Here is a 24,812-nt window from a genome sequence, read left to right as displayed (position 1 = left end):
TGATCGTACTACAACGGATCAATCATTTATGAATACTGACCTCTACTCTAATACTGAAATTTTAGTTACTTAAAGACTTAAAGTTACTTAAAGTTGTTTAAAGTATACTTAAAATACACTTTTTGCACTAGCCTTTTTTAACTTCTAAATGTGAATTCCAGAGTGCACTACTATTATTTATGTTAATTTATATTAATGTGAAATTATTTATTTTTCTGTTTTAATGTGGTAGGGACTACACCTTTTATTTATTTGACATTTGTGAAACAAAATACAATATTCATTTGTTTGTTTATAAAAAATAAATAAAAAGCCTTTAAAACAGAAATGAGCACAGTATCTGACTTTGGTATCGAAAATGGTATCGAATTTCAATACTTTTTAAAGTATCGTATCGAAGTTGTAATTCTTAGTATCGTGACAACACTAGTTATGATCAGAGGCGGTCTTTGCATAGAGGCGTTGCTAGGCAATTGCCTTGGGCCCCTCCCACTGTAGGGCCCCCTTGTCTAGCTAAAGCCAGGTTCACACTACACGACTTTTCAGTCGTCAGGTTTTTGTGCCGTTCGCACTACACGACTGGTTGTGCTGTAATCGCGAGTCTTTTAGTTGTTGTGGCTTTCACACTACATAACTGATCGGCAACGCGGGCTCACAAATTAAACGACTGGGGAATCGCCGACTCATCTGGCTGCCGTCCAAAAACTCGAGACCACGAAAACGAAACACTCGCGAGAATCAGCAACACCACGTAGAAGAAAAAAAATGTACATGTACTCCACATTTTCGTTATTATTATTTTTTTTTACCGTTTAACCACTCCATAGTCCCAAATTGCCAGAATTATTTCATCTCTCCGTTGCAGTGAACATAGATATAGTCAATCGCACTATTTCTCCAGTGCTGTCACAATAACTTAAACACAGTGTTGTAGTAAAGTTGTATGAAGCTAGACGCTGCTGTTGACTCACAGTCGCCGACTGGGCTACATATTAAACATGCTACATATTAAACATGCTAGATATCTGCCGGTCGTCTGCGATGAGTTGGCGACCACTCGGCGAGGGTCTTTCAGCAGTTCACACTACACGACTGAGCGAACGCCGAGTGATCCCCGATTTGCCTCCGACCAGTTTCTGTCGGCGATCTACAAAAACAGTCGGCGACTGAAAAACCAGCCTAAAATCGTGTAGTGTGAACTTGAACTTATTTCTCGCATATTAATGTTGATGGGCCCCCTAGCTAAATTCGCTTTGAGCCCCCAAATTGCTAAGTCCACCACTGGTTATGATAGGTACAGCCCTGCCTACCTTGTTTATTTTCCAACTACTGGAAAAGTCCTCAATCACAGGCTAGTGAAGTTTAGGCCCAAAACAGTCATAGAACAGCAGACACAATCTGACTTGCAAATGACTGAAGCTGATTTCAGATGCGAGAAGCGTAGACCATCAGTACAAAATGCTCAGACTGATGATGAGGTTTCGGTCGAAACTGAAGGGGCGCACAAGCGGACACCTTGGTAGAAGGGTGTGATCAAAATTTCCGCTATCCTAAGAGAGATAGGAAGCCTCCCCAACTATCAGACTGTATCTGATGTACACTGAAAAAAATGGTTCTTTGACTCAACAAGCCTGAATAAAAAAAACCCATTAAAACTACTTAAACATTTAAGTTTTTTGGATTTACTTGATGTAATTGAGTATATGCTATTCAGAAATGTCATTATTCCTTGAACTCAGATAAATACATTGTGTGAACGAATATTTTTTTAGTTGTTTCAACTTCCAATCAAATTCAAGTTCATTCAACTCGATGCCTGCTAGATGAAGACGACGAAAGTTACGTCCTCCATCCCGATTTGAGAACTTTTCCCAGGTAAGCTTTAAAGTTTTTAAACGGAGCTAATTCTCATTTTGGTTGAGTATTTTTAGTGGGGTCATAAATAAAGGAAATAAAACGTTTTCTGATGCAGGAGGACTGTCTGTATTTTATATAAACCATTAGTGTTGTAGTACTCCAGTCCGGTCTCGGTCTCAGGGTGAGGTGGACTCGGAGAAACTGACAGAGTCCTCTGTCTGAGGTAAAGTTAATTAGAAATGTTACTTTTCCGCTTTCCGGTGTCGGTCAGCAGGCAGTATGGCTTTATAATTCTCCTCGTTTAAAGTCTATTTCGTAATTCTCTTTTACTGGGAGAGAAATAAAGATAGCGACAGGCTAGCTAACGTTAGCGACAGGCTAGCTAACCATAGTGACGAGCTAAGCTAGCTAACACACTAATGCTACCGGGGAGAGCACTAAAGATAGCAACTAGCTAAATCTTTAATTCTACAGTTTGCATACAGTTTGAAAGCTAAAATATAAGGTGATGTTGCAAAAAAATGTTGCATTTATTTCTACAGTTATACTGGTGTGCGTAGGCCCTCTGAAAGTTATAAATGTCCATATAGTCAGACGTATACATGTGTAATATCGGATCGGATCAGCCCAGAATTCCCAGATTGGTGCATACCTAAAAGTGTGCTCTTTTTCTCACCAGTATTTCAACAGTTGAAACATTTTCACATTAACATTTTCTCTCAGTTTATTCACTTTAAAAACATATTCTGTGCACCATTGCTCAGGTGTAGTTTTTGTTAACACTTCTATTAAATCCACCTTTACAGCTGTAATCAATGTTCAACAAACACTAACTGGCTTTGTTAACAAAGATTGTTCACATTTATCTGTGTCCCTATCAAATTTTTTGCATTAATATCTGTTATGTTTTTGTTTTTTTCTAGTGTTCATGAAGTGGCACTGCAAATCCTGTAGCACTGTTCTTCCTAAAAAAGGTGATCTTTTGAAACATTATCGATTACAACATGACTCTCTTGGGCGCCACAAGTCTCAGCCGTGCCTTTATTCTGATTGCCCATGCTCTTTTAAGACACTGAGTGCACTTCGTTCACATTTGTCAAGACAACATGCCTCAGTTGATTCCAAAGGAGTAAAGGAGGCCCTTTTCTTTTCATGTCAAAATTGTGGTGCAAGTAGGTTTTCAACAGAAAGTGATTTTTTTGCCCACCTTGGGCGTCATCTAAAGTGTCTGGAAACTGTTGACTGCGTGTTTAATCACTGTGATTTCCGGACAAATGTGTATGGCACTTTTTCTGCCCACAAAAGCAGAAAACATACTCCTCATTCCATTGATGATTTTAAACCAGTTGTCTTACAAAGGAGTGTACATTCAGTTCATGTTGGTCTGAGCAACACAAGTCAGGATGAGGAAGATGGAGACTGTAATTATTTGTCAGTAGTTGAGGAAAAGGACTGCCCATCAAATCTTGCTTTGAGAAAATTTGGATCAGTGCTCCTAAAATTGGAAACTACATTTCATGTTTCAGTCAAGTGCATTGACCAGTTGGTTGAAGATATACAGTTTATTTCTGCTGTTGCCTCAACTGAGACATTTAAAGATATAATTGAAAAAACTTTGCAAAAACATAATTGTCCTGTTGATGCTTCAGTAATCACAGACTTGGCAAATGAGCTATGTGAATGCAACTTCTTAAGCAGAGCTTTAGGAACTGGTGGTCCTTTTTCAACTTCATACAAGAGAAGAGAATATTATAAAGAAAACTTCAACATTGTGGAACCTGTGGAATACATAATTGATGCTAAGGAAAAAAATACATTCCAGTATGTTCCCATTCTTAAGTCTTTGTCCCAGTTGTTGAATGACAAGGATATATTTCAAAGAGCTGTTGAAGGCTTTGCAGCCTCCCAAAGTGATGTCCCCCAATTGAGGTCCCATTTTGATGGTACATATTTTAGACAAAATGAGTTGCTATCTGGTGGAGAATTTAAAATTTCATTGATCTTGTACGTCGATGATTTTGAGGTCTGCAATCCACTTGGCACAGCACGTAAGAAGTATAAAACTACAGCAGTTTACTGGGCGTTGGGCAACATACCCTCACAACTGCGATCTGAGTTGACTTCAATTTATTTGGCAATCCTGGGCAAAGCAGATGATGTTAAAAGATATGGCTATGCATCTCTTCTTGAACCACTTTTGAAGGACCTTAGAACTTTAGAGGAGGAAGGAGTCTTCATATCGCTGCTTGGTAAAAATGTCCAAGGCACAGTACAGTGTGTCGTTGCTGACAATTTAGGGGCACATTCCATCGGTGGATTTGTGGAAAGTTTTTCTGGGAAATACACTTGCAGATTTTGCCTCGCACAACGGTCTGAATTTCAATTAAAAGAAGTGCGTACTGGTGCTTTTCAAATGCGAACACATGAGGAACATTCTGTACACTTGCAAAGAGTGTTAGAAGATTCAAGTCTTGTTCATTTCTGTGGTGTCAAAAGACAATGTGCCTTGACTGAAAAACTGAACCATTTTCATGTCTTGTCTGGTTACCCACCAGATTTGTTGCACGATCTTTTTGAAGGAATCATTCCTCTTGAAGTTGCCTTGTGCTTGAGTGTATTCATTCAAAAGAAGTATTTGACAATACTGGAGATAAATGACGCAATAAAGTGTTTCCTTTTCAAGTGGTCTGACAAAACAATCTGCCCAAAATTGTTGTCACCTGGTTTTGCTGCTAAGAAGAGCATTGGAGGAAATGCCCATGAAAACTGGGCTCTCTTAAGATTCCTTCCATTTCTTATTGGACCCAAAATACCAGTTGATGAACCAGCATGGTTAATCCTGATGGACCTGAAAGAAGTTGTGGAAATAATTGTTTCCCCAGTACACACTCAGGAGTCCCTTGGCTATCTTGACACAAAAATATCTGAGCACAGGCAAAGATTCTTGGATGTCTTTCCAAAGGAAAATTTGTTACCCAAGCATCATTACCTTGAACATTATCCACACTTAATAGAGGCATTTGGTCCCTTAGTGGCATTGTGGACAATGCGCTTTGAGGCAAAGCACAGGTTTTTTAAACGTGTGGTCCAGCATGCCAGTTCTTTCAAAAACATCTTGCTCTCTCTTGCTGTGAAGCATCAGCTCTTGATGGCTTATCAGACGAATGATACAAGTTGTCTGAAACCAGCTCTTTGTGTCTCACGTGTGTCTGAAGTACCTCTGGATTTGCTAAGCAGTGATGTACGAGAAGCAATACAAAAAAAAATTGTTAACAGTGCAACGGTTAATTTGGCAGATACAGCACTGTACTGTGGAACGAGGTACTCAAAAGGCATGATTTTGCCTTATGGATCTACTGCAGGGCTTCCAGATTTTGTGCAAATACAACAAATAATGATTGTTGGTGAGACGTTCGCGTTCATTGTGAAGACTTGTCAGGCCTGGTACAATCAGCATTTGAGGTCTTATGAGCTGGAAACAACTGGGCATTTTCTAGTACTTGAGCAACAGGAGTTGTATGATGTTATGCCATTATCAGCGTACAGAGTTGCAGGGCGGACTATGGTTACACTCAAGCGTGCCATTTGCCTTCCACTCTAAATCAGTATTCTTTTATAGTGCTTTTATATTTTATGTTTTCATTGTAGTTTTTGCTTTTCTTTTTTAACCTTAATTTTCTCCATTTTGCTAAAAGGAAAGGATGTCTGAACCAGCAAAGCTGCGTGTGATTCTGGATGACCATGATATACGAAAGCTGGTCTTGCCTTCAGGGATCCCTGGTACACGTGAAGACCTGGAATTGATAATCAGAGAGACCTTTCAGCTTCAGGGAAACTTCAGCCTACTCTATAAGGATGCGGAGTTTGGTGATTTTTTTTCCTTGACCACAACAGCAGATCTTAAAGACAAAGACACTGTCAAAGTAGTTCTTGTTGAGCCTTTGTATATAACTTTAACAGAAACTCACCCAGCAGGTCCTGTCTCTACACTGTCAGATAGATCTTCTAGTTCCTCATCTCATACTTCATCTGCTGAAACCATAATTCTCTCTTCTGCGGAGAACCGTGGGAGATCACAACAGTGGCCGTCTCCATTTGAAATTCCAGAGTTTGCTTATGATACAGAGCTGATACTCGAGTCTGCTAATGCTGCATTTAGAAAGGATGGCACATGTCTGAACAATCCAAGCATCAAGTCCGATGTTCTTGAAAAACTGGCTGAAAGGATCTACCAGTTTTGTGCATATCCAACCAGTGAGCAGATATGTAATGTTGCTGAGGCATTAATACAAAAGCATCCATGCTTGAAGGAACCAGGTTCTTTCTCTGGGTTGTATGGGTGGCAAACAAGGCTAAAATATAAGATGGGAAATTACAGGTCTAAATTGAGAAGACTGGGATGTCCAGAGCTTGTCGTCAACTCCGCCTCCAACAAGACAGCAGCAGCGAAAGGGGTCAAAAAACCACGTAAAGCAGAGGTTAATTTCCTCCCCCCCTACCCCACTGGAGAATCCAAACAAAGTCTTGAAAAGGATAGGGTAGATCTTCTCAGTGAGGTTAAGAAGAAAGATAATCAGAAGACCATAAGTGAGAAGATGTCAAAAACATTTTCATATCGAAGACAGGAAGTGGTGAATGAAAACCCTGCCATAGAAGATCTTCTTCATAGATGGCCAGCTTTGTTTGAAGCTATTCAGGTATTTGCTGTATGAGTGTGCTAATTGTAACACTATTCCATAAGGTCCACTATATTAATATTTTTTATGTAATTTAATGGTTACAAATCACTTAGGAGCGTAATCCCATATTCAGAAGTACTGTTAATTAATGTTAATTAATTGACTTAATGGTACATAATTGCTAGTTGCATATAAATCCATTTATGAACCATTAAAAAACCCTATACAGTTACCCTTAATGTGAAATGGGACTGCTAATATTACTTATATTTTCATAATTTAAAAAAATCTAATTAATGATTTTTTTTTCCTTCATAATTGTAGATAAAGGAAGAATTCAAAAGAATTACAACCATTGAACTGGAAGCAACATTTGCTGCAAATTTGGACAAGCACACAGTGAGGCTCCTGACTTTGTTCCGTGCTAAAGGAGGTGCTGCTGGACGGAAGATGTGTCACCTTCTAGATGTTTTGAATCAGGTATTATGGTGGTTGATAGACTGACATGATGCCAAATTTGCAGGTTGTACAGGTATTAGAGACCCTTTTAGAGCTAGATCCTTTCATAAACATACAAATAATATTAATTTGAGTAATACTACTAAAAACATACATGATTGGTGTAAAAAGAGTCCCAAACTTCACCATTTTGAATTGGAAACATGTTATTTTTGAATTGTTGCACTGCCCGTGCTGTCTTTTACAGAGTGGTGAACCCCCCTCTATTTATAATTCTGCAAAACTCATTCTCTCGATTCTTTATTTATATTCAATCATTGCCAATTAAACAAATATTTGGTTTGAGAGATGTTGCTGGAATCAAATTGGTATTTGGTACAAAGACTTTTGCCATGATGAGCCTAATACACAAATCAAGGAACCTCAAATATTTTGTGCAAAATGTATTTATTCCATAATGTTTGACTCCATCAGCGCTGAGTGGTATGGTATTTCATTTGGTATGGCAATTAAAATTTATACAACAGTGTGCGTTTCATAATACCATTACAGTATGTAATGAGAAGATGCAGGCCAAAATTCAGCTCTGTAGTTTAGACATGTAAATGTTTCTCTTTTTTCATTAATAGGATGAGACTACTGAAATGCGCAGAGACGTGGTGATCCGCTGCTTGATAGTGTACTTCTCTGAAAAGGTTGATGATCTCATTAAGGATTACCATGTAAGTAAATGTACAACTTCAGAAGAGATTTGTGCTTCTAAATGGTGTTTAGGTGATAGTTTTGCAGCCATTTGCGAATATGGTTGTCAGTCACAAGACAGCAATTAACTATCAATTAAATGTAGTGTAGAAGTTCATTCACACCAGAGGTGCTGCACCAAAATTACCATAGAGGTGTGGGTGGCTATATTAGATTGCATAGCTTAATATCTCTCCAGATGGCTACTGACCACTTGTGGAATAGCTAACATTAGAAACTGCATTTCACTAGTTTGTGTAATATTGTAAATGTTGCTGGTTTAATTCCTCTTTCTGGCGTAATGTGTAAAACCGTCTTAGTGTTGATGTGCAGAAATGTGTCAATGTAGCATTAAATATGCTTTTTTTATTTTAGGGTGCTTCACCTGATGAAGTACAAGACGATCTTAAACAGCACACCATGAAAATTGTCACCAAAGGTGGTTCTACGGAGGATGATCCGTTGGATGTTGGAATTGTGCTGGAAGGCAGAGAAGTTCTGGCTGGGTTGTCCAGTGTAGCAAGGGCATGTGCCTTGCTACTGGGTCTTATTTATGCTGTCAACCTTAGTTACCCCAAACAGCTCAGGTATACATTTGAATGTTGTCAAAAGATGCTGTTAGAACTTGACAGTGGGAAACTTTCACCAAAGGTGCACACACTGAAGTCCAAGTTGCTGTGTTAAATGTGTGGATATCAAATCAAATATATTTGATTTTGATTTGATTTGACATCCACACATTGATATCGGTGTCTCAAAAGAGGTATGTGCAAGTTGCTAATGCTCGGGGATTGTTTGAAAGACTTTGTTTTTGTTTTTTAATTGATATTTTTGGCTAATGACATGTTGTCATTTTATAATATTGCAAGATGTTATTGACTACAAATTTGTTTTTTGTTTTATGCACTTCATAGGCTAACAGCAGTTAATTGAATGAGGAATGAATAAAAAAATTTAAGTAATACATTTTGTATGTGTTTTTTTAGCTTTATTATTCAATAAGGTGAATATGTAAATTAAACTTGATTTCATTGAGTTAGACTGACTTAATATTTTAAGGTGAATATGTAAATTGAACTTGATTTCATTGAGTTAGACTGACTTAATATTTTAAGGTAAATATGTAAATTGAACTTGATTTCATTGAATTAGACTGACTTAATATTTTAAGGTAAATATGTAAATTGAACTTGAGTTCTTTGAGTTGGACTGACTTGATATTAAGTTGTATGAATCTAATACAATTGAGTTGGTGTAAAAAAAAACAAATGAGTTGAACTTACTTAAAAATTGATCAAGTTGAATTTACTTAAAAAAATTGGTGCAGAACGTTGCCTTGATTTTTTTAAGTAAATCCAACTCATGATTTTTTTCAGTGTAGAAAACGGTGATCAAACACTAGCAAATATTGACTATTGTTATAGAGTCAATGACTTGCCTCAAAATTACAGAGAGGCAGTGAGTTCAGCAAATCTGTGGATGGACGCTATGAATGAGGAGATGCATTCTCTCATTGAAAACAACACATACACACTAACCCCATTGCCAGAAGGTAAACAGGCAGTGGGGGGTAGATGGGTCTATTCAATTAGTGAAGCTGGCAGATCAAAAACGTACAAAGCAAGGTACGTAGCCAAGGGCTATAGCCAAATAAAGGGTGTAGACTACAAGGAAACGTTTTCGCCAACTGCTGACATCACATCAATACGTGCACTGATGCAAATGTCAGCACAATATGATCTATAGTTACACCAAATGAACATCAAAACAGCTTATCTACATGCTCCTATAGATTGCGAAGTTTATATGGAGCAACCAGAGGGTTTCGAGGTGAAATCACATGCAACGGAAAAATTGGTGTGTAAATTGAATAAGTCGTACGGATTGAAGCAGTCTGGTAGGAATTGGAATAAAGTGTTGCATGACCATTTAGTTGAAATTGGATTTGTGCAGAACCCTGTTGACCATTGTGTCTACAGCAGAGAGTATCAAAATGGGAGGGTGATACTGATTCTTTGGGTTGATGATCTTATCATTGCAGCCAGTGATGACAATCAACTCAGGGAAGTAAAGAAAAAGCTGGCTGAAAAATTTAAGATGAAGGATCTAGGGAGACTGAGACATTTTCTGGGCATAGACTTTGATCAAAGCCCAGGGATTGTAAAGATGAACCAGAAAAGACACAGATCCAGAATAATAGAAAGATTCGGCATGTCAGACTGCAAGACAAGAACGACACCAAGTGAACAAAAATGGGACCTAAATTCAAATTGTGATCCAGTCGACAATACACTGTACCGGGAAATAGTGGGTAGTCTTATTTATGTGATGACATGCACAAGACCAGATTTAAGTTGGACTGTAAGCAAGCTGTCATAGCATCTTGCAAAACCACACAAACAGCATTTGATTGCAGCTAAACATGTGTTACGATACCTGAAGGGTACAATTGACTATGAGTTATGCTACAAAAAGAGTGACAAAAGTTTCAAGCTGGAAGCTTACAGTGATGCAGACTGGGCATCAGACTTAAATGACAGACGAAGCACAACTGGGTATTGCTTTATCCTGAATAGTGATGGACCCTTGTTTTCTTGGAAATCAAAGAAACAGCCCACAGTTGCCTTGTCTACTTGTGAGGCAGAATACATGGCTCTTGCGGCCACGACCCAAGAGAGTTTGTATCTCAAGCAGCTACTGAAGGGAATGGATTGTAGGCATCATGATGTACCTGTGAAAATATTTGAAGACAATCAGGGAACAATAGCTCTTTCCAAAAACCCAGTGTGTCGTCAGAGAAGCAAACACGTTGACATTCGATACCATTTCATTCGGTCAGCACTCAGTGACAACAAAATTACAATCGAGTACTGTCCTACAGAGAAAATGGTTGCTGATGTGATGACAAAACCTGTCACAAAATGTAAAATGGAAAAATTCAAAAATGTTATTTTTGGTTTGTAAATTTGTTAAATATGTACGATGTGACATTCTGTAAAATGAGAACAAGTGGGGGTGTTGGCTGTCTGTATATACATGTTCTCATATACTGATTATGTAAATTGTGAATGCCCTTTATTTTGACATGCTGGATGTGAAAGAAAATAAAGAGGGAGCTTAACTTCCATTAAGAGAGTTCCGGTGAAAGAAAGCTAATGGTGGTCGTGTGTTACTTTCCCTCCGTACCAACGTGAAAGTTAATCGCATCCAATCGTTTCCTAACGCAGAATGGCTGCGCAAGCAACAGTGGGGTCTTTGATGATGTTGGTAGTCCTCCTCAGACAATGGCTGGTGTAAAAATCTTTGAGGTTTGGCAACTGAGCCCCGGTGATCTTCTGTGCTGTCCGTGTCACTCTTTGCAGGGCTTTACGCTCAAGGGCAGTACAGTTCCCGTACCAGGCGGTGATGCAGCCAGTCAGAACACTCTCCACAGTACAGGTGTAGAATGTCCTGAGGATGCGGGGGTTCAGGCCAAACTTCTTCAGTCGCCTGAGGAAAAAGAGGCGCTGTTGTGCCTTCTTCACTGTCCTTGTGGTGTGTTCATTCCATGTTAGCACCTCCGTGATGTGGACACAGAGGAACTTGAAGCTGCTGACCCTTTCTACCATGGCTCCGTCGATGATGATGGGGGCGTGAACCTGCTTCTGCTTCCTGAAGTCCATTATCAGCTCCTTGGGGAACTTCTGTGCTGAGTGTCACTGAGGATGAGGTGATGTTGCCCATCTTCACCACTTGGCGTCGTCCTGACAGGAAGTTGAGGATCCAGCTGCACAGATTGTTGAGCTAGTTAAAACATTCACACACAGAGTAAAGAACTGTATTGATGCTGTGGCACCAAAGGTAACTAAAATTATCTCTGGTAAAATTAAGTTGCCCTGGAGAAACACTCCTTCTATTGTAAAATTTAGGCAAGATTGTAGGCAGACTGAGAGACGTTGGCGAAGGTCAAAATTGCAAGTACCCTTTGATATTTATAAAACAACATTGCACAATTACATCAGTGAAGTGAAATCAGCAAGGAAAAACTATTTCTCTACCTTAATCAATTCATCAAATAATAACTCAGCTGTCTTGTTCAGAAGTATAGATCAGCTAGTAAACCCCACTTCCTGTGTCTTCCCTGAGACTGTTTCAGTTGAAAAATGTGATGAGTTTGCAATATTTTTAGGGACAAGATTACTAGTATAAGGCAGAACATAGCAACAAGCACTAATAGACTATCAACCCTTATATCAGTTACTCAGCCTAACTTTAATATGTATTATTTCCAAGAAGTTGACATGGTAACACTACTTGATGTGATTTCATCACTAAAATCCTCTACTTGTGAACTGGACCCTTTACCTACATGCTTTTTCAAGCAGGTTCTGAGCTCATTAGCAAATGAAGTTCTAACGATTGTTAATCAGTCTCTGCAATTGGGTGAATTCCCCAACTTTTTTAAAACAGCAATGGTTAAACCACTATTAAAGAACAGGAATCTTGATCCCACAATTCTCAATAATTATCGACCTATATCTAACCTTTCCTTTCTTTGCAAAATCATTGAAAAAGTTGTGTCAATCCAGTTGAATGATTATATAAAAGTAAATCAAATAAATGACACTTTTCAATCTGGTTTCAGAGCTCTCCACAGCACTGAAACAGCCCTAGTTACGGTAGTAAATGACTTGAGATTGAATAAGGATGCAGGCAAACTCTCAGTCCTTTTTCTGCTGGATTTAAGCACCGCTTTTGACATGGTTGATCATGAAATTCTTCTTGATCGACTACAGAGTTGGGTAGGCCTTAGTGGCTTAGTCTTAGACTGGTTTAGATCGTACCTAACTGGGCGTGACTTGTGGCGTCCCCCAAGGATCAATTCTTGGGCCGTTACTATTCAACCTATATATGCTTCCGTTACCACATATCATTAATAAACATGGTATTAGTTATCATCAATATGCAGATGACACTGAACTTTACATTTCTCTAGAACCTAAGGCCCTAAAATCAATTTGCTCACTGTTTGACTGCATAGATGATATACAGACATGGATGTCTGACAATTTTCTGCAATTAAATAAACAGAAGACAGAGGTTCTTGTTCTTGGCAGTGATTCACAAAGGAATGATGTCCAGACCTATTTAAATCAAATGAATCTGAATGCCAGACAATGTGTTAAGAACCTGGGCGTCACCTTTGATAATGAGCTCAGCTTCAAATCACACATCATGACTACAAGACAGCTTATTTTCACCTTCGAAACATTGCTAAGGTACGAGATATGCTCTCTCCTGCTGACAGTGAAAAACTTGTCCATGCATTTATCACATCAAGGCTAGATTATTGTAACACTGTTCTATCTGCTCTTCCAAAGAGCTCTATTTCGCACCTACAGAGAGTTCAGAATGCGGCTGCAAGGGTTCTGACCCGCAGGAGAAAGAGAGATCATATTACACCTGCACTCCACTCACTGCACTGGTTACCTGTCAGCTTTAGGATAGATTTTAAGGTTCTAGTCATGGTTTTTAAATGTCTTCATGGTCTTGTCCCTCTTTACCTCAGTGAAATGATGGTTAGATATGTTCCAGTCAGGTCTCTGAGGTCTTCAAACAGTTATCTACTGGTGATTCCTAGATGCCGAATAAAGATTGGCGAGGGTGCTTTTAGCCACTATGGCCCAAAGCTCTGGAATTCTCTTCCTGAAGAGCTCAGAGGCATTTCATCCCTGAATAGTTTCAAGAACAGTCTCAAAACATTCCTGTTTAGATCTGCTTTTAGTTAAGAAACTCTAATCTATTATTTTATAATTTGTCACTTTATTTAATTATTTCTTTTTATCTTTAATTTTAATATTTTATTTTTATCTTCTTATATTTACTTCCTCTTTAGATCTGCTTTTAGTTAAACTTTGTCTCTCTCCTCAGCAGAAACTTATTGCAGAGGTTGTGACTTCTCTCCTGGTGTGTGTATACACAGGCGACGCCAGACGCAGTTCATAGGGAACTGTCAGGATCAGGGGATCTAACTCGACAAGAGTCGAGAGGTTTGGCTGTCGAACTCCATGGGGGGGTATACAGGTGGCACCATTGGTGGTTACCAGGCAGGGTAACTGAGTGATTGGGAATTTCACCCTCGGCTGGGAGTCGAGCACCAGGTGGCCGTGCATAACTGTGGGCCCACGAGCACACAGTTCGCATAAAACCAGTGAGAGTGAAGTGTGAGTGTTTGTTGTTCTAGAGAGCGTGGGTGAGCTAAATTATCTTAATAGTTTTATTTACTTTACTTTTTTATTATATTGTTTACTTTACTTTTTTACATTTTATGTTATTTTAATTTTATCCTTAATTTCTTCTAACATTTTCTTTTTGTCTTCTCCTTTTTATGTTTCTTTTATTTATACTGTAAAGCACTTTGATTTGCATGTATGTATGAAAGGTGCTATACAAATAAAGATTATTATTATTATTATTATTATTATTCAGTCCCAGGTCCCGGAGCTTGGTGTCTAGCCTGGAGCTTGGTGTCACAATGGTGTTGAATGCTGAGCTGTAGTCAACAAACAACATTCTCACATAAGTGTCCCTTTTCTCCAGGTGGGAGAGAACAGTGTGCAGTGTCAGGGCAATTGCGTCATCTGTGGATCGGTTTATCCTGTACGCAAACTGCAGTGGATCGAGCGTTGCAGGTATTGAGGAGCAGATGAAGTCCCTCACTAGCCTCTCAAAGCATTTGCTTATAGTGGGCATCAGAGCCACTGGACACCAGTCATTTAAGCAGGATGTGCTGGGGGTCTTGGGAATTGGGGCAATAGTGGCCTGTTTGAAACACTTCGGCTCAACTGAGAGGGAGAGGGAGAGAGTAAAAATGTCTGTGAACACTCCCGCGAGCTGATCAGCACAGACTTTGAGGACCCGTCCAGGGATGCAGTCAGGTCCAGCTGCTTTCCTGCTGTTAATGCACTTAAAGGATTTGTGTACATCAGCCACGGAGAGAGTGAGAGAGGTGGGTGCAGCGGTGGAGGGGTAGAGGGGGCGTTTCCTAGAGGCGCAGCGTTGTTTACCTCAAAACAGGCGTAGAACGCATTCAGCTCGTCCGGAAGCGCAGCTGGGATGTTTGTTGCACTGCAAGGTTTTATTTTAAAGTCTGTGATAATGTTTAACCCCTGCCACAAACTCCTTACATTGTTACATTGTTATAGTGGGTAGGAGAAGTATGGAGGAGTGATCTGATTTGCCAAATGGAAGGCGGTGGAGGGTTTTGTAAGCTTTCCGGAGGGATGTGTAGCAGTGATCCAGCGTGTGTGTTTTCTGTGTGCTGCATGTGATGTGCTGAATGCTGAAAGAACTTAGGAGCAACTTTACGAAAGTTTGCCTTGTTAAAGTCTCCAGCGACAATGAACGCAGCCTCGGGGCGCAAGGTCTCCTGCTTATTAACGGCTTCGTGTAGTTTCCCCAATGCCAGGGCCATGTCCGTTTGTGAGGGGATGTAAATAGCAGTGAGAGTGACCCCCGAAAAATCTCTCAGCAGCCACACCGGTCTACATGAGATGATCAGGTATTCCAGGACCAGGGAGCAGTAGGACTCAATAAAGTGCACATTTCTCTGATCACACCAAGGATTGTTGATCAAAACACATACACCACCGCCTTTGCTTTTTCCAGAGAGGTCTTTCATTCTGTCTGCGCGGTGCACCGAGAACCCCACAGGCTCGACGGCTCGGTCCAGAGTTTCAGGTGTTAGCCAGGTTTCAGTGATGCAGATTACACAGCAGTCCCTTATCTCTCACTGGAACAAAATCTGTGCATGGAGTTCGCTGAGTTTATTTTCCAGGGACTGCACATTAGCCAGTAAAATACTGGGAAGTAGTGGTCAGTTGGTGTGTTGTCTCAGCCTGACCAAGGCTCCAGCTCTGCTGCCTCGCTTTTGTCGCCGGCGTCGTTTCTTCGGATGTGCGGTACAGATGAATGGAGGCTCGTCTCTGTTTGTAAACCAAGGAACGCTGTTCAGAAACTCGAAGTCCGGGGTGCGGTGAGTAATCGCTAAACCAGGTATCACCAAATGGCGGACCGCGGTCCGGATCCGGACCCGAACGCCATCCTGTCCGGACCCAATCACATTCCTGATTAACTGGATATGGACCCAAATGCCAAAAAAATTTTAACGGGAGACTATATTTTAAACCGGAGAATTTATTTTCAGACGAGTGTTACGTTCACCACCCATTTGAGTGTTACGTTGCCCCCCCCCCCCCCCCTCAACAACTTTCGTTGCCCCCCCCCCCCCCCCCCGCTCAACAACTTTCGTTCGCCACCGCAGACCCGGACCTAAGGTCTGAGCTATCTGCCAAAAATGGACCGCGGAAAGATTTAATTGATTACCCCTGCGCTAAACTGATGTCCAGAAGTGATTGTCTGTCGTAGATGAAGGTGCTGGCAACATTTAGTGCAAACAAAGCTACAAACAAACATAAAGTAACATAAAAGTTGCATAAACTATGGGGAGCTCGTGGCACGGCAGCCATACTCTGTGCCATCTTGAGGCAGTGCTCGGGGAACAAGTCTGTGTTGATGGTGTGTTGCTTGTTAAGGCTGAACTGCAGCAGGAAGTCTCTGGAGTAAACAATCTGCTGGTCGACAGGGATATGTAATTCATTGGTGGAAATGATCCTTTGTGAAAGGAGAAAGTGCAAAAGAAGTAATGTCCAGAGGTGTCCGTAAATATCCATAGCAATGGGGATATACCAGTAAGTTCGAAGGTTGGAGAAATGACTACCGAGTTCATGATCTTAGCGTTAGCAGAGAGGCTAGCACTAGTGAGCACTCTGGTTGCATGGTCGCAAGAGTGTATTCACTGGGGTCAAGATTGTAGCAAATAGAACACTTTGAGACAGAGAAAAACTTGGAAAATAGATTAAGACACAAAAAAGACTAAAGATACAGATAAAAGACAAAAAGCTTGCTCTGCGAGTCAGCCGGTCAACCACATGAGCAGCGACCTGGAACCGGAGAAATCACCTTTCTTCCCCATTCTGATGCTCGGTTTGAACTGCAGCAGATCGTCTTTGCCATGTCTACATGCCTAAATGCATTGAGTTGCTGTCGTGTGATTGGCTGATTCGACATTAATGAGCAGTTGGACATAGTAAAGAGGCCAGTGAGTGTGTATGTGTGTGTATATATTTATATATATATTAGTTGTGGGCTGTTATCGGCATTAACAGCGTTCGATAATGTGATACTCTTATCGGGCGATATGAAAAATATCACCATTAATCTATTCTTAAAGTTGGGTTGGGAACTGGGTCAAAATAGGTAAGCAAACTATGATGACTTTCACCTTGATAGTGTAGCGGCTACTAATCCTCACAGCGTATTCCCTAACGGACAGGCACTTGGCCACTCAAGGAGTCTTAGCCCTTTAAGTGATACTGGGGGGTCGGCGCCTGCGTGCACCACGGGTGCAGCAGACTAGTGGGAAAAGGGTTGGAGAGTGAACAGTGCTGTTGTTCAGTTGCGTTATTAATAAAGTTTCCCTCCTCAGGATTTTTGGATTAAGCAGCTTCTGCCTCGGTTCCCGAACAAGCTTCAGTAGTTTAGCTTGGCTGTATTCCTAACCAAATTGCACTGTAGGGGGCGAGAACGCGTTTTCAAACCTGTGAATTACAAAGACTAGCAACCACAAGAAATGGCACGTGTGCTTACATGGATGCAGCCACGAAGCCGCCAGGTTTGCTCCTACTGCTCTGAGTGCAACCGAGTCAAGGTCAGCGCAGCTCTATCAGACAAGTTAACCAATCTCTTCACTCAGTGAATTGGCACTAGCTGCCGGCCCATAAGCATGGTTAGAAACCCTATCTGAAAGACTGACTTTTAGTCATTACGTGGATAGCACACATATTCTGAATGAACCATTTTAATCTAGATTAATTTCAAGATTTCAGTGAGATTAATCTAGATTTAAAAAATTAATCTATGCCCATATATATATATATATATATATATATATATATATATATATATATATATATATATATATATATATATATGTAGTGTGTGAGGTGAGTGTGTGTGTGAGAGAGACCTTGATTCTCCAGCTGCTGTATTTTGGAGGTCAGAGACTGTAGGGACAGAGTCAAGTTGCTCATTTCCACTTGTACTGTAGAGAACTTGCTGTCCACCTGCACCTCTATAATAATAACACACAGTATGGATGGATGAGTGTGTGTGTGTGTGTGTGTGTGTGTGTGTGTGTGTGTGTGTGTGTGTGTGTGTGTGTGTGTGTGATTACTCACTGGTCAAAGATATGGAGAGGATGAGGGCCAGTAGCAAAATGGATGCTACACTAAAAATACACACACACCATCGAGACTGACCACCAGAGGGGGCTGCTCTCAACCTGTAGACTGCCTCTGTTTCAGAGACACATACAAACAAAGCTGTTAAATCAATAGTAGTAGAATAGATGGTCTATACCAGATATGCCAAGATAAATTTCAGTCCAGAAGACCACAATCCTTGATCCAGCAAAAATATAGAACCCTCAAACTCCCAGAGGTCTAATAGAAGGCCTGAGTGTAAGGTAAAAGAACACTGGATGAGTGAGACAAGTTTACCAACTCATACTGGTAATTCCACATATGACAAAATTGGTGAAAGCATCAAGTTGTACAACTCTAATCCCAAACCCAACCAAACCACTACCTAACCCTAACCCTAACTCTAGAAAGGTAACAATTTCAACAAAAGCATTTTGTAATTTAGTAAAAAAAAAAATTTTAATGATTTTTTAAATTTAATTTCCTGACAAAGTCAAAAAATCTTGATGTTATAAACAAGTTTATGTAGTAGTTATAAGCATGTAAACTATACAAACGGGTCCGTCAGGACCCTAACACGATAAGGTTCCAAACAAAATAAAGTTCCACAGCTCCGTGTTCCTCGGGAGTAGAATATGTAAACAACGCGCACGAGGGCATCAAAGGAATGAATCGAGAAGAGCTAGCGGCGGTAGGCTAACGACAGCTAGCGTCGCCACAGCGGGCGGAAATTATCATAAAGTTAAGCCCGCCCAATAAAAGGAAAGATATGATTGGTCAATTTTACAGCCATTTGAAACTGGTATTGCGCTGAATTATAACTGCCTGGCCCTCTGTAAATGAACAGCGGGCATCACAGTCCTGATAGGGGGAGACACAGGCTCACAGGCTTCCACTTAACCCCTCACCTTCAAACACAGATTGAATAGACACAGTTGAATAATTTATTTGCTTATATTTTTGTAATTGTTTAGATGTCGATTGTAAAACTGTCAATAGATAAAATAAAATTGGATAATTATATATATAATGTTTTAAGAATATTTTAGGCCCTCTGACAGGGCGTAGAGGGCTCTGACGGTTTCCCACTGGCATACACAAACCACATGCAGATCTACAGCTCAGCTTTAAAGTCCGCTCACTCCGCCTATATCTCTTCATCTATTAATACTTCTGGTAATAGACCCAAAGCTTTCTTCGCTACCATTAATAAACTAACTAAACCTCCATCATCTGGTCATGGTCTGGTTAGCAGCACAGAACAGTGTGAAGAATTTCTGGCATTTTTTAAAAACAAAATTCATGAAATACACCAGCAGTTTCCATCGTCCCTTCTGCTTATAGTTAAGGGTGATAGCTACTTAAACCCAGAACACAAAGCTTTATGTAACCCTCCTGAAATTAGGGTTACTAATCTCAGGAATCGTTGAGGTCATTGCCTTAAGGGGGCGCTCTGTACGTTCTTTTTGAGGGAATTTCTAACGAAGAACATCTTTTTTTTTTTCCCCTGAGCGATTTTCCTGACGTGTCAGAGATCGAAACTCCCAGACTTCGGTGGGAAATAATATAAAGCTCTCAGGACAACGTCCTAATTATATATAAACAAACTATATTCTACAATTAGACATTCAACTTGAGAGTTATTTCGAAGCGATTCCATCACGTTATCAGGCACTAGAAACTCCGGTGAGTGAACACATTCACGTTGGCTAGTCGTTACTAGAACCAGGCTAGCGAATTTAGGAAATTATTAGGTGTTGTTTGAATGAATCCTCTTTAAAACCAATCGGAGTAATAATATAATTATAGTCATGATGAAAAAAAACTTTAGTAATCTATTATTACAATCATTAAACTGTTCACTATTATAGACTAAAAGATTAAATATAAACCTGCCATTTTGATGCTTACCCTATCGTTGAGGTAACGGTGAACCGTAAAGGAATGTTATGAGGTGCGTTGCACTAAGTGTTACAGTTCGTTCATTTAGCTTATGTCAGTAGATATGTAGACTAAATGGCTAATCTACATCTTAGATTAAGGGCTGCTATGTGTGTTATTTTCATGTTTGTTCAGTACATTTACACAATGTAGCACGACAATAAGTCACGACATGTTACTAAAAGGATACAGATAATTACTTTGTAATTTGAAGTATTTCATTTTGATGGTGTATTATTTCCTGAAGCACATCGATAATGCAAGCTTCCATGGAAGTTTGAGTGAATATTATGATGATCTATCATTCAGTATAAATTGAGTGTATTCGGGTAATGTTACATCTGTGAGAAGGCATTATTGAGATCTCATGTACGATTGAAACAGACACTGATTGTTCTGCACTTTGTGTAGATTGGTTTTTGTATACATTTTAAAGCTGACGAATCTGAATGCTGAGATGGCGAGCCAACCCCAGATCCTGGATGCGGTGCGGCCAACCGTATGATCCAGACCGAACCTGATTCGCCCATCGAGAAGTCATCAGATCCAAGGCCTACCCGTCCGACAGATAGGTAGTCAGATAGTTAGGGATACAATTGTGTAAAGGACGAATCGGAACAGAACTGTGGAATCTGCACCCACCACTGTCTGCGGACTGAAAACGTTATACCCTGGATTCTACTCATATGTGCACATATTAGAGGGACTGATTTTTCTTTTTTTTTAGGAATCTGATAACCTCATGCAATTTACTTTTGTTTAATTATTTTTGTTTTACAGTATTTTACATTGTGGTTTGCATGATCAGTTGTGAGGCAATAAACTGGTCAATTGTTCAGCTTGCTCTCGTTTGACTTACCTCTCCTTCGAACCTAGTAGATGTTAGTGCTTTCTGATACTGGCCAGACAAGTGCTACACAAAACTTGGCGAGCCAGCCAGGAGAGGTTTTCTTATTCTTCTTTTTCTGAGAGGCTGAACTTTTGACTGTCTGTTGCTTCCAACATACCTGTGCACCTTTTCATGTTCCATTTATAACACTTAGTGGTGGTAAAATAGCTTACAACATGGAGATAATTCAGAAAGAGAATGTGAAAGTGCCAAATTCACTCTTAGTAGGAGGGCTAACAGGTGATGAGACAGATAATGATGTTATGGAATACTTAGCCACATATGGTTCCATTGAGAGGATAATTGCACTAACTAGTGATGAACCTCAGTTTAAAGACACTGCTATTGTAGAATATACATCAGGGGAGCCTATTAAGTTTCTTCGGAATACTTTGCCCTGCAAAAGACCTAGCAAGAATCCAGGTGTTATCCACAACATCCAACTCCTATCAGAGTTATATGTAGCTGACAAAAGTTCTACCATAACCCACTCTTACCTCGCTGAATTACAGGGCATAGCTAAGCTAAGTGGGACTGACTATGAGAGACTCTTGCTAGATGAGCTGGCTAAGATACAGAAGTCTGTTAAACATACCCACACAGCTGACTCTGATGAAGTGACTAGCCTACGACCACAACCGTCTCATGATATCGCCCAAGATGAACTATTATCTCCAGACACTGGGGATCATGCACCACTAGCCTCGAGCTTAGTTCATTCCCATGTTTCGCCTACAGTCACTAGTATTGCTGATGCCCCTGCTGCACTTGGAACACAGGCTCTTCCCTTATCTCCTGAGCAGCTTGCAACCCCTGCTGTCCAGAAAGTAGTGGTTGAGCATGTCATTAAGAGCAGTGACTTCTCTTCTGATCGTCTCAAGCTCAGGCCTTTCTCTGGAAAAGTCCCATGCCCATCATCTGAGTCTGACTATGACACATGGCGCAGCAATGTTGAGTTCTTTCTAACAGATAATGCTGCATCTGATAGGCACACTGTACGAAAGATAGTAGAGAGCCTTCTTCCACCTGCTGCCCATATTGTAAAGCATCTCGGTCCAAAAGCATCTCCATATGATTACTTAAGCTTACTTGACTCTGCTTATGACACTGTCGATGATGGGGATGAGCTTTTTGCTAGGTTCCTGAACACCAACCAGAACTCAGGCGAGAAGCCTTCAGTTTATTTACAACGATTACAGACAATCCTGAGTAAAGTTGTGAAGAGAGGGGGTATGGCTGTTACTGAGTCAGATTGCCAGCTCCTTAAGCAGTTCTGTAGAGGTTGCTGGAATAATGCCTTGATCACCAGTCTTCAGCTTGAGCAGAAGAAGAAATACCCACCTCCCTTTCCTGAGTTGCTTCTTTTGTTGCGTACTGAAGAGGATCGGCAAGCAGCTAAGGCTAGCCGTATGAAGCAACACTTAGGCTTACCAAAAAGCAAAGCTCAGGTGAATGTCCACTCTGTGGAAGAATATGCTGTTGATAGCACTGACCAAAAAAATCCTGGATCTTCCACAGATACTCACAAGCTTGAGAAGCAGATTGCAATGCTGCAAACTCAGATGGCCTCCCTGAAAGAATATATGGCTAGTGGCTCACGCCAGACTCCTGCTAAGCAAACTAAGGCACAAAAACACAAAGCAAAAGTTTCCTGTGATGAAAAACCTTCAACCGCTTCGAATCTCATGAAGAAACCCCGCCCAGGGTACTGCTTCAAATGCGGTGAGGATGGCCACATTGCGCCATCCTGTAGTAATGAACCAAACCCTCAACTAGTTGGCGAGAAGCGCACCAATTTCGAGCAAAGGTTGAAGGCCTGGGAGGAAGGGAGTGTGCCACAGTTAAACTGATCTCAGTTCCTGAGGCGGGACTGTCAGGAACTGTGAATAAATACGAACGTCCCAGAGTCAAACCCGTAGTGAACGTATCTAGGCAATCACTCCAAATAGACGACCAACTCCAAATTCCAAAAGAGCTTATTGGACAGAAATGTACAGCAAATGTCATTGTGTCAGGAGTTACTTGTAACTGCCTCCTTGATACTGGGTCACAAGTGACTACTGTCTCTGCTTCATTTCATGAGAATCATTTATCAGAGACCCCTATTCAGTCACTGGAAGGCCTGGATGTTGAAGGTGCTAATGGGCAAAATGTTCCATATTTGGGCTACGTGCCTATCAGCCTGAAGTTTCCAAAGAGCTTTCTTGAAACTGAACCTGAAGTATGTACTTTAGCTTTAGTAACTCCAGATGTGCGTAGTAGCAGTGATGTACCTGTTCTAATTGGAACAAATGCTCTTGATACCTTGTATAGCGAACACTGTTATGGCAGAAGACCAGAAAACTTATCCTCTGGCCATGGCTATCGGCAAATCCTATATACACTCAAATTAAGACAAGAAGTCAGTTCAACCGGTAGGATTGGCTCTATAACCTTGAAAGACAAAGTGCGACAAGTGATCCCTGCTCAAGGAAGAGTCCTTGTGGAAGGCTATGTTAAAGCTAAAAGCCCTGGTGAGTGTGCCTTGGTAGAACCAGCTACCACATCTACTTTACCAGGGGGGATCCTCGTGGAATGCTGTCTTGTTACGTTGCCCAAGCGTAATCCTCACAAGCTACATCTGTGGGTTAGGAATGAAGCCGAACACGACATAATGCTGCCTACCCGCAGCATACTTGCTGAACTTCACACTCCTGAAGCGATTCATAACAATCTGTCCACCCTTGGTGGTGTGAAATGTTGTGCTGTTGCTTCTCAGCCCATTACTCACCCTGAGGAGTCTAAACTTACCTTTGATTTTGGAGATTCACCTCTCTCGAAAGAGTGGAAGGAAAGAGTGTCCCAGAGTTTAATGGCTTATGCTGATGTCTTCGCCCAGCATGATCTTGACTTTGGACACGCATCCAAAGTGAAACATCATATTAACTTAAAAGATGACACACCTTTCAAGCAGAAGTCACGACCTATTCATCCTAACGACTATGAAGCAGTAAGGAGACATCTGCAAACTCTCCTTGAGGCAGGAGTGATTCGTGAATCGGAGTCCCCTTACTCCTCTCCAATCGTAGTCGTTCGCAAGAAGAATGGAGACGTACGCCTATGCGTTGATTACCGGAAACTTAATTCATTGACGATACGAGATGCCTATGCACTTCCCAATCTAGAGGAAGCCTTTTCAGCCCTTGCCGGATCCAAATGGTTTTCAGTCATGGATCTTAAGTCTGGTTATTACCAGATTGAAATGGAGGAACGTGATAAGGCAAAGACTGCTTTTGTGTGCCCATTGGGGTTTTACGAGTTTAACCGTATGCCCCAAGGCATCACCAATGCGCCTAGTACCTTCCAAAGGTTGATGGAGAAATGCATGGGAAATCTTAATCTGAAGGAAGTGCTAGTGTTTTTAGATGATGTAATCGTTTTCTCAAGCACAATAGAACAACACGAAACTAGGCTGTTGAGTGTGCTGCAACAGTTAAGAGAACATGGCTTGAAACTCTCTCCCACAAAGTGCAGTTTTTTCCAAAGCTCGGTGCGTTATTTGGGACACATTGTCTCAAGCAGAGGTGTAGAGACCGATCCTCAAAAGGTCAGCGCCCTTCGCACATGGCCTAGACCCCAAACTCTCAAAGAGCTAAAATCATTTTTAGGGTTCTCTGGATATTATCGCCGATATGTGAAGGACTATTCTAAAATAGTAAAACCCTTAAATGATCTCACAAAGGGCTACCCACCCTATAAGAAGGGAGGAAGAGTAACACCTCGCTCTGGAATGTACTTCAACATCAAAGAGCCTTTCGCAGATCGCTGGACACCTGCTTGTCAGCAAGCTTTCGAAACAGTTATAGAGAAGCTCACCTCAGCACCTGTGCTTGGATATGCCGACCCAAAACTCCCATATATTCTTCACACCGATGCGAGCACCTCTGGGTTGGGAGCTGCCCTTTA

General features: G+C 40.8%; 2 protein-coding genes across 3 annotated transcripts in view; one reads left to right on the top strand and one right to left on the bottom strand.

Annotated features, from left to right (window-relative positions):
- The window catches only part of LOC143486824 (asialoglycoprotein receptor 1-like), a 42,617-nt gene that overhangs the window by 8,243 nt on the left and 9,562 nt on the right, over positions 1-24,812 (bottom strand). Inside the window, exons 2-3 of the mRNA XM_076986281.1 lie at positions 18,014-18,130; positions 17,803-17,907 (exon numbers count right to left, since the gene is read on the bottom strand). Coding sequence (XP_076842396.1) covers positions 17,803-17,907; positions 18,014-18,130 — 222 coding nt within the window. The remainder of the gene's footprint in view (positions 1-17,802; positions 17,908-18,013; positions 18,131-24,812) is intronic.
- On the top strand, positions 249-8,692 carry LOC143486823 (sterile alpha motif domain-containing protein 3-like). 2 transcript variants are annotated; one of them, XM_076986280.1, is made up of 6 exons: positions 249-1,875; positions 2,781-2,831; positions 5,553-6,554; positions 6,861-7,016; positions 7,625-7,717; positions 8,112-8,692. In XM_076986280.1, exons 3-6 carry the CDS (start codon positions 5,559-5,561, stop codon positions 8,418-8,420), a joined length of 1,554 nt encoding a protein of 517 aa, XP_076842395.1. In that variant the 5' UTR covers positions 249-1,875; positions 2,781-2,831; positions 5,553-5,558; the 3' UTR covers positions 8,421-8,692. The 2 variants fall into 2 exon arrangements, with proteins under 2 accessions (XP_076842395.1, XP_076842394.1); XM_076986279.1 differs by having other exon boundaries at positions 249-2,831.

This window comes from Brachyhypopomus gauderio, unplaced genomic scaffold (assembly GCF_052324685.1).
Source record: "Brachyhypopomus gauderio isolate BG-103 unplaced genomic scaffold, BGAUD_0.2 sc45, whole genome shotgun sequence".
NCBI classification, from domain to species: domain Eukaryota; kingdom Metazoa; phylum Chordata; class Actinopteri; order Gymnotiformes; family Hypopomidae; genus Brachyhypopomus; species Brachyhypopomus gauderio.
The sequence above is the reverse complement of the archived record's forward strand: the minus strand, read 5'-3'. Positions and strand labels throughout refer to the sequence as shown.

Coding starts and splice junctions, on each gene's coding strand:
- LOC143486823 (XM_076986280.1), top strand. CDS start 5,559: ATGTCTGAACCAGCAAAGCTGCGTGTGATTCTGGATGACCATGATATA. Junction 7,017..7,624: donor TTCTAGATGTTTTGAATCAG/GTATTATGGTGG, acceptor TTTCATTAATAG/GATGAGACTACTGAAATGCG. Junction 7,718..8,111: donor ATCTCATTAAGGATTACCAT/GTAAGTAAATGT, acceptor TTTTTATTTTAG/GGTGCTTCACCTGATGAAGT.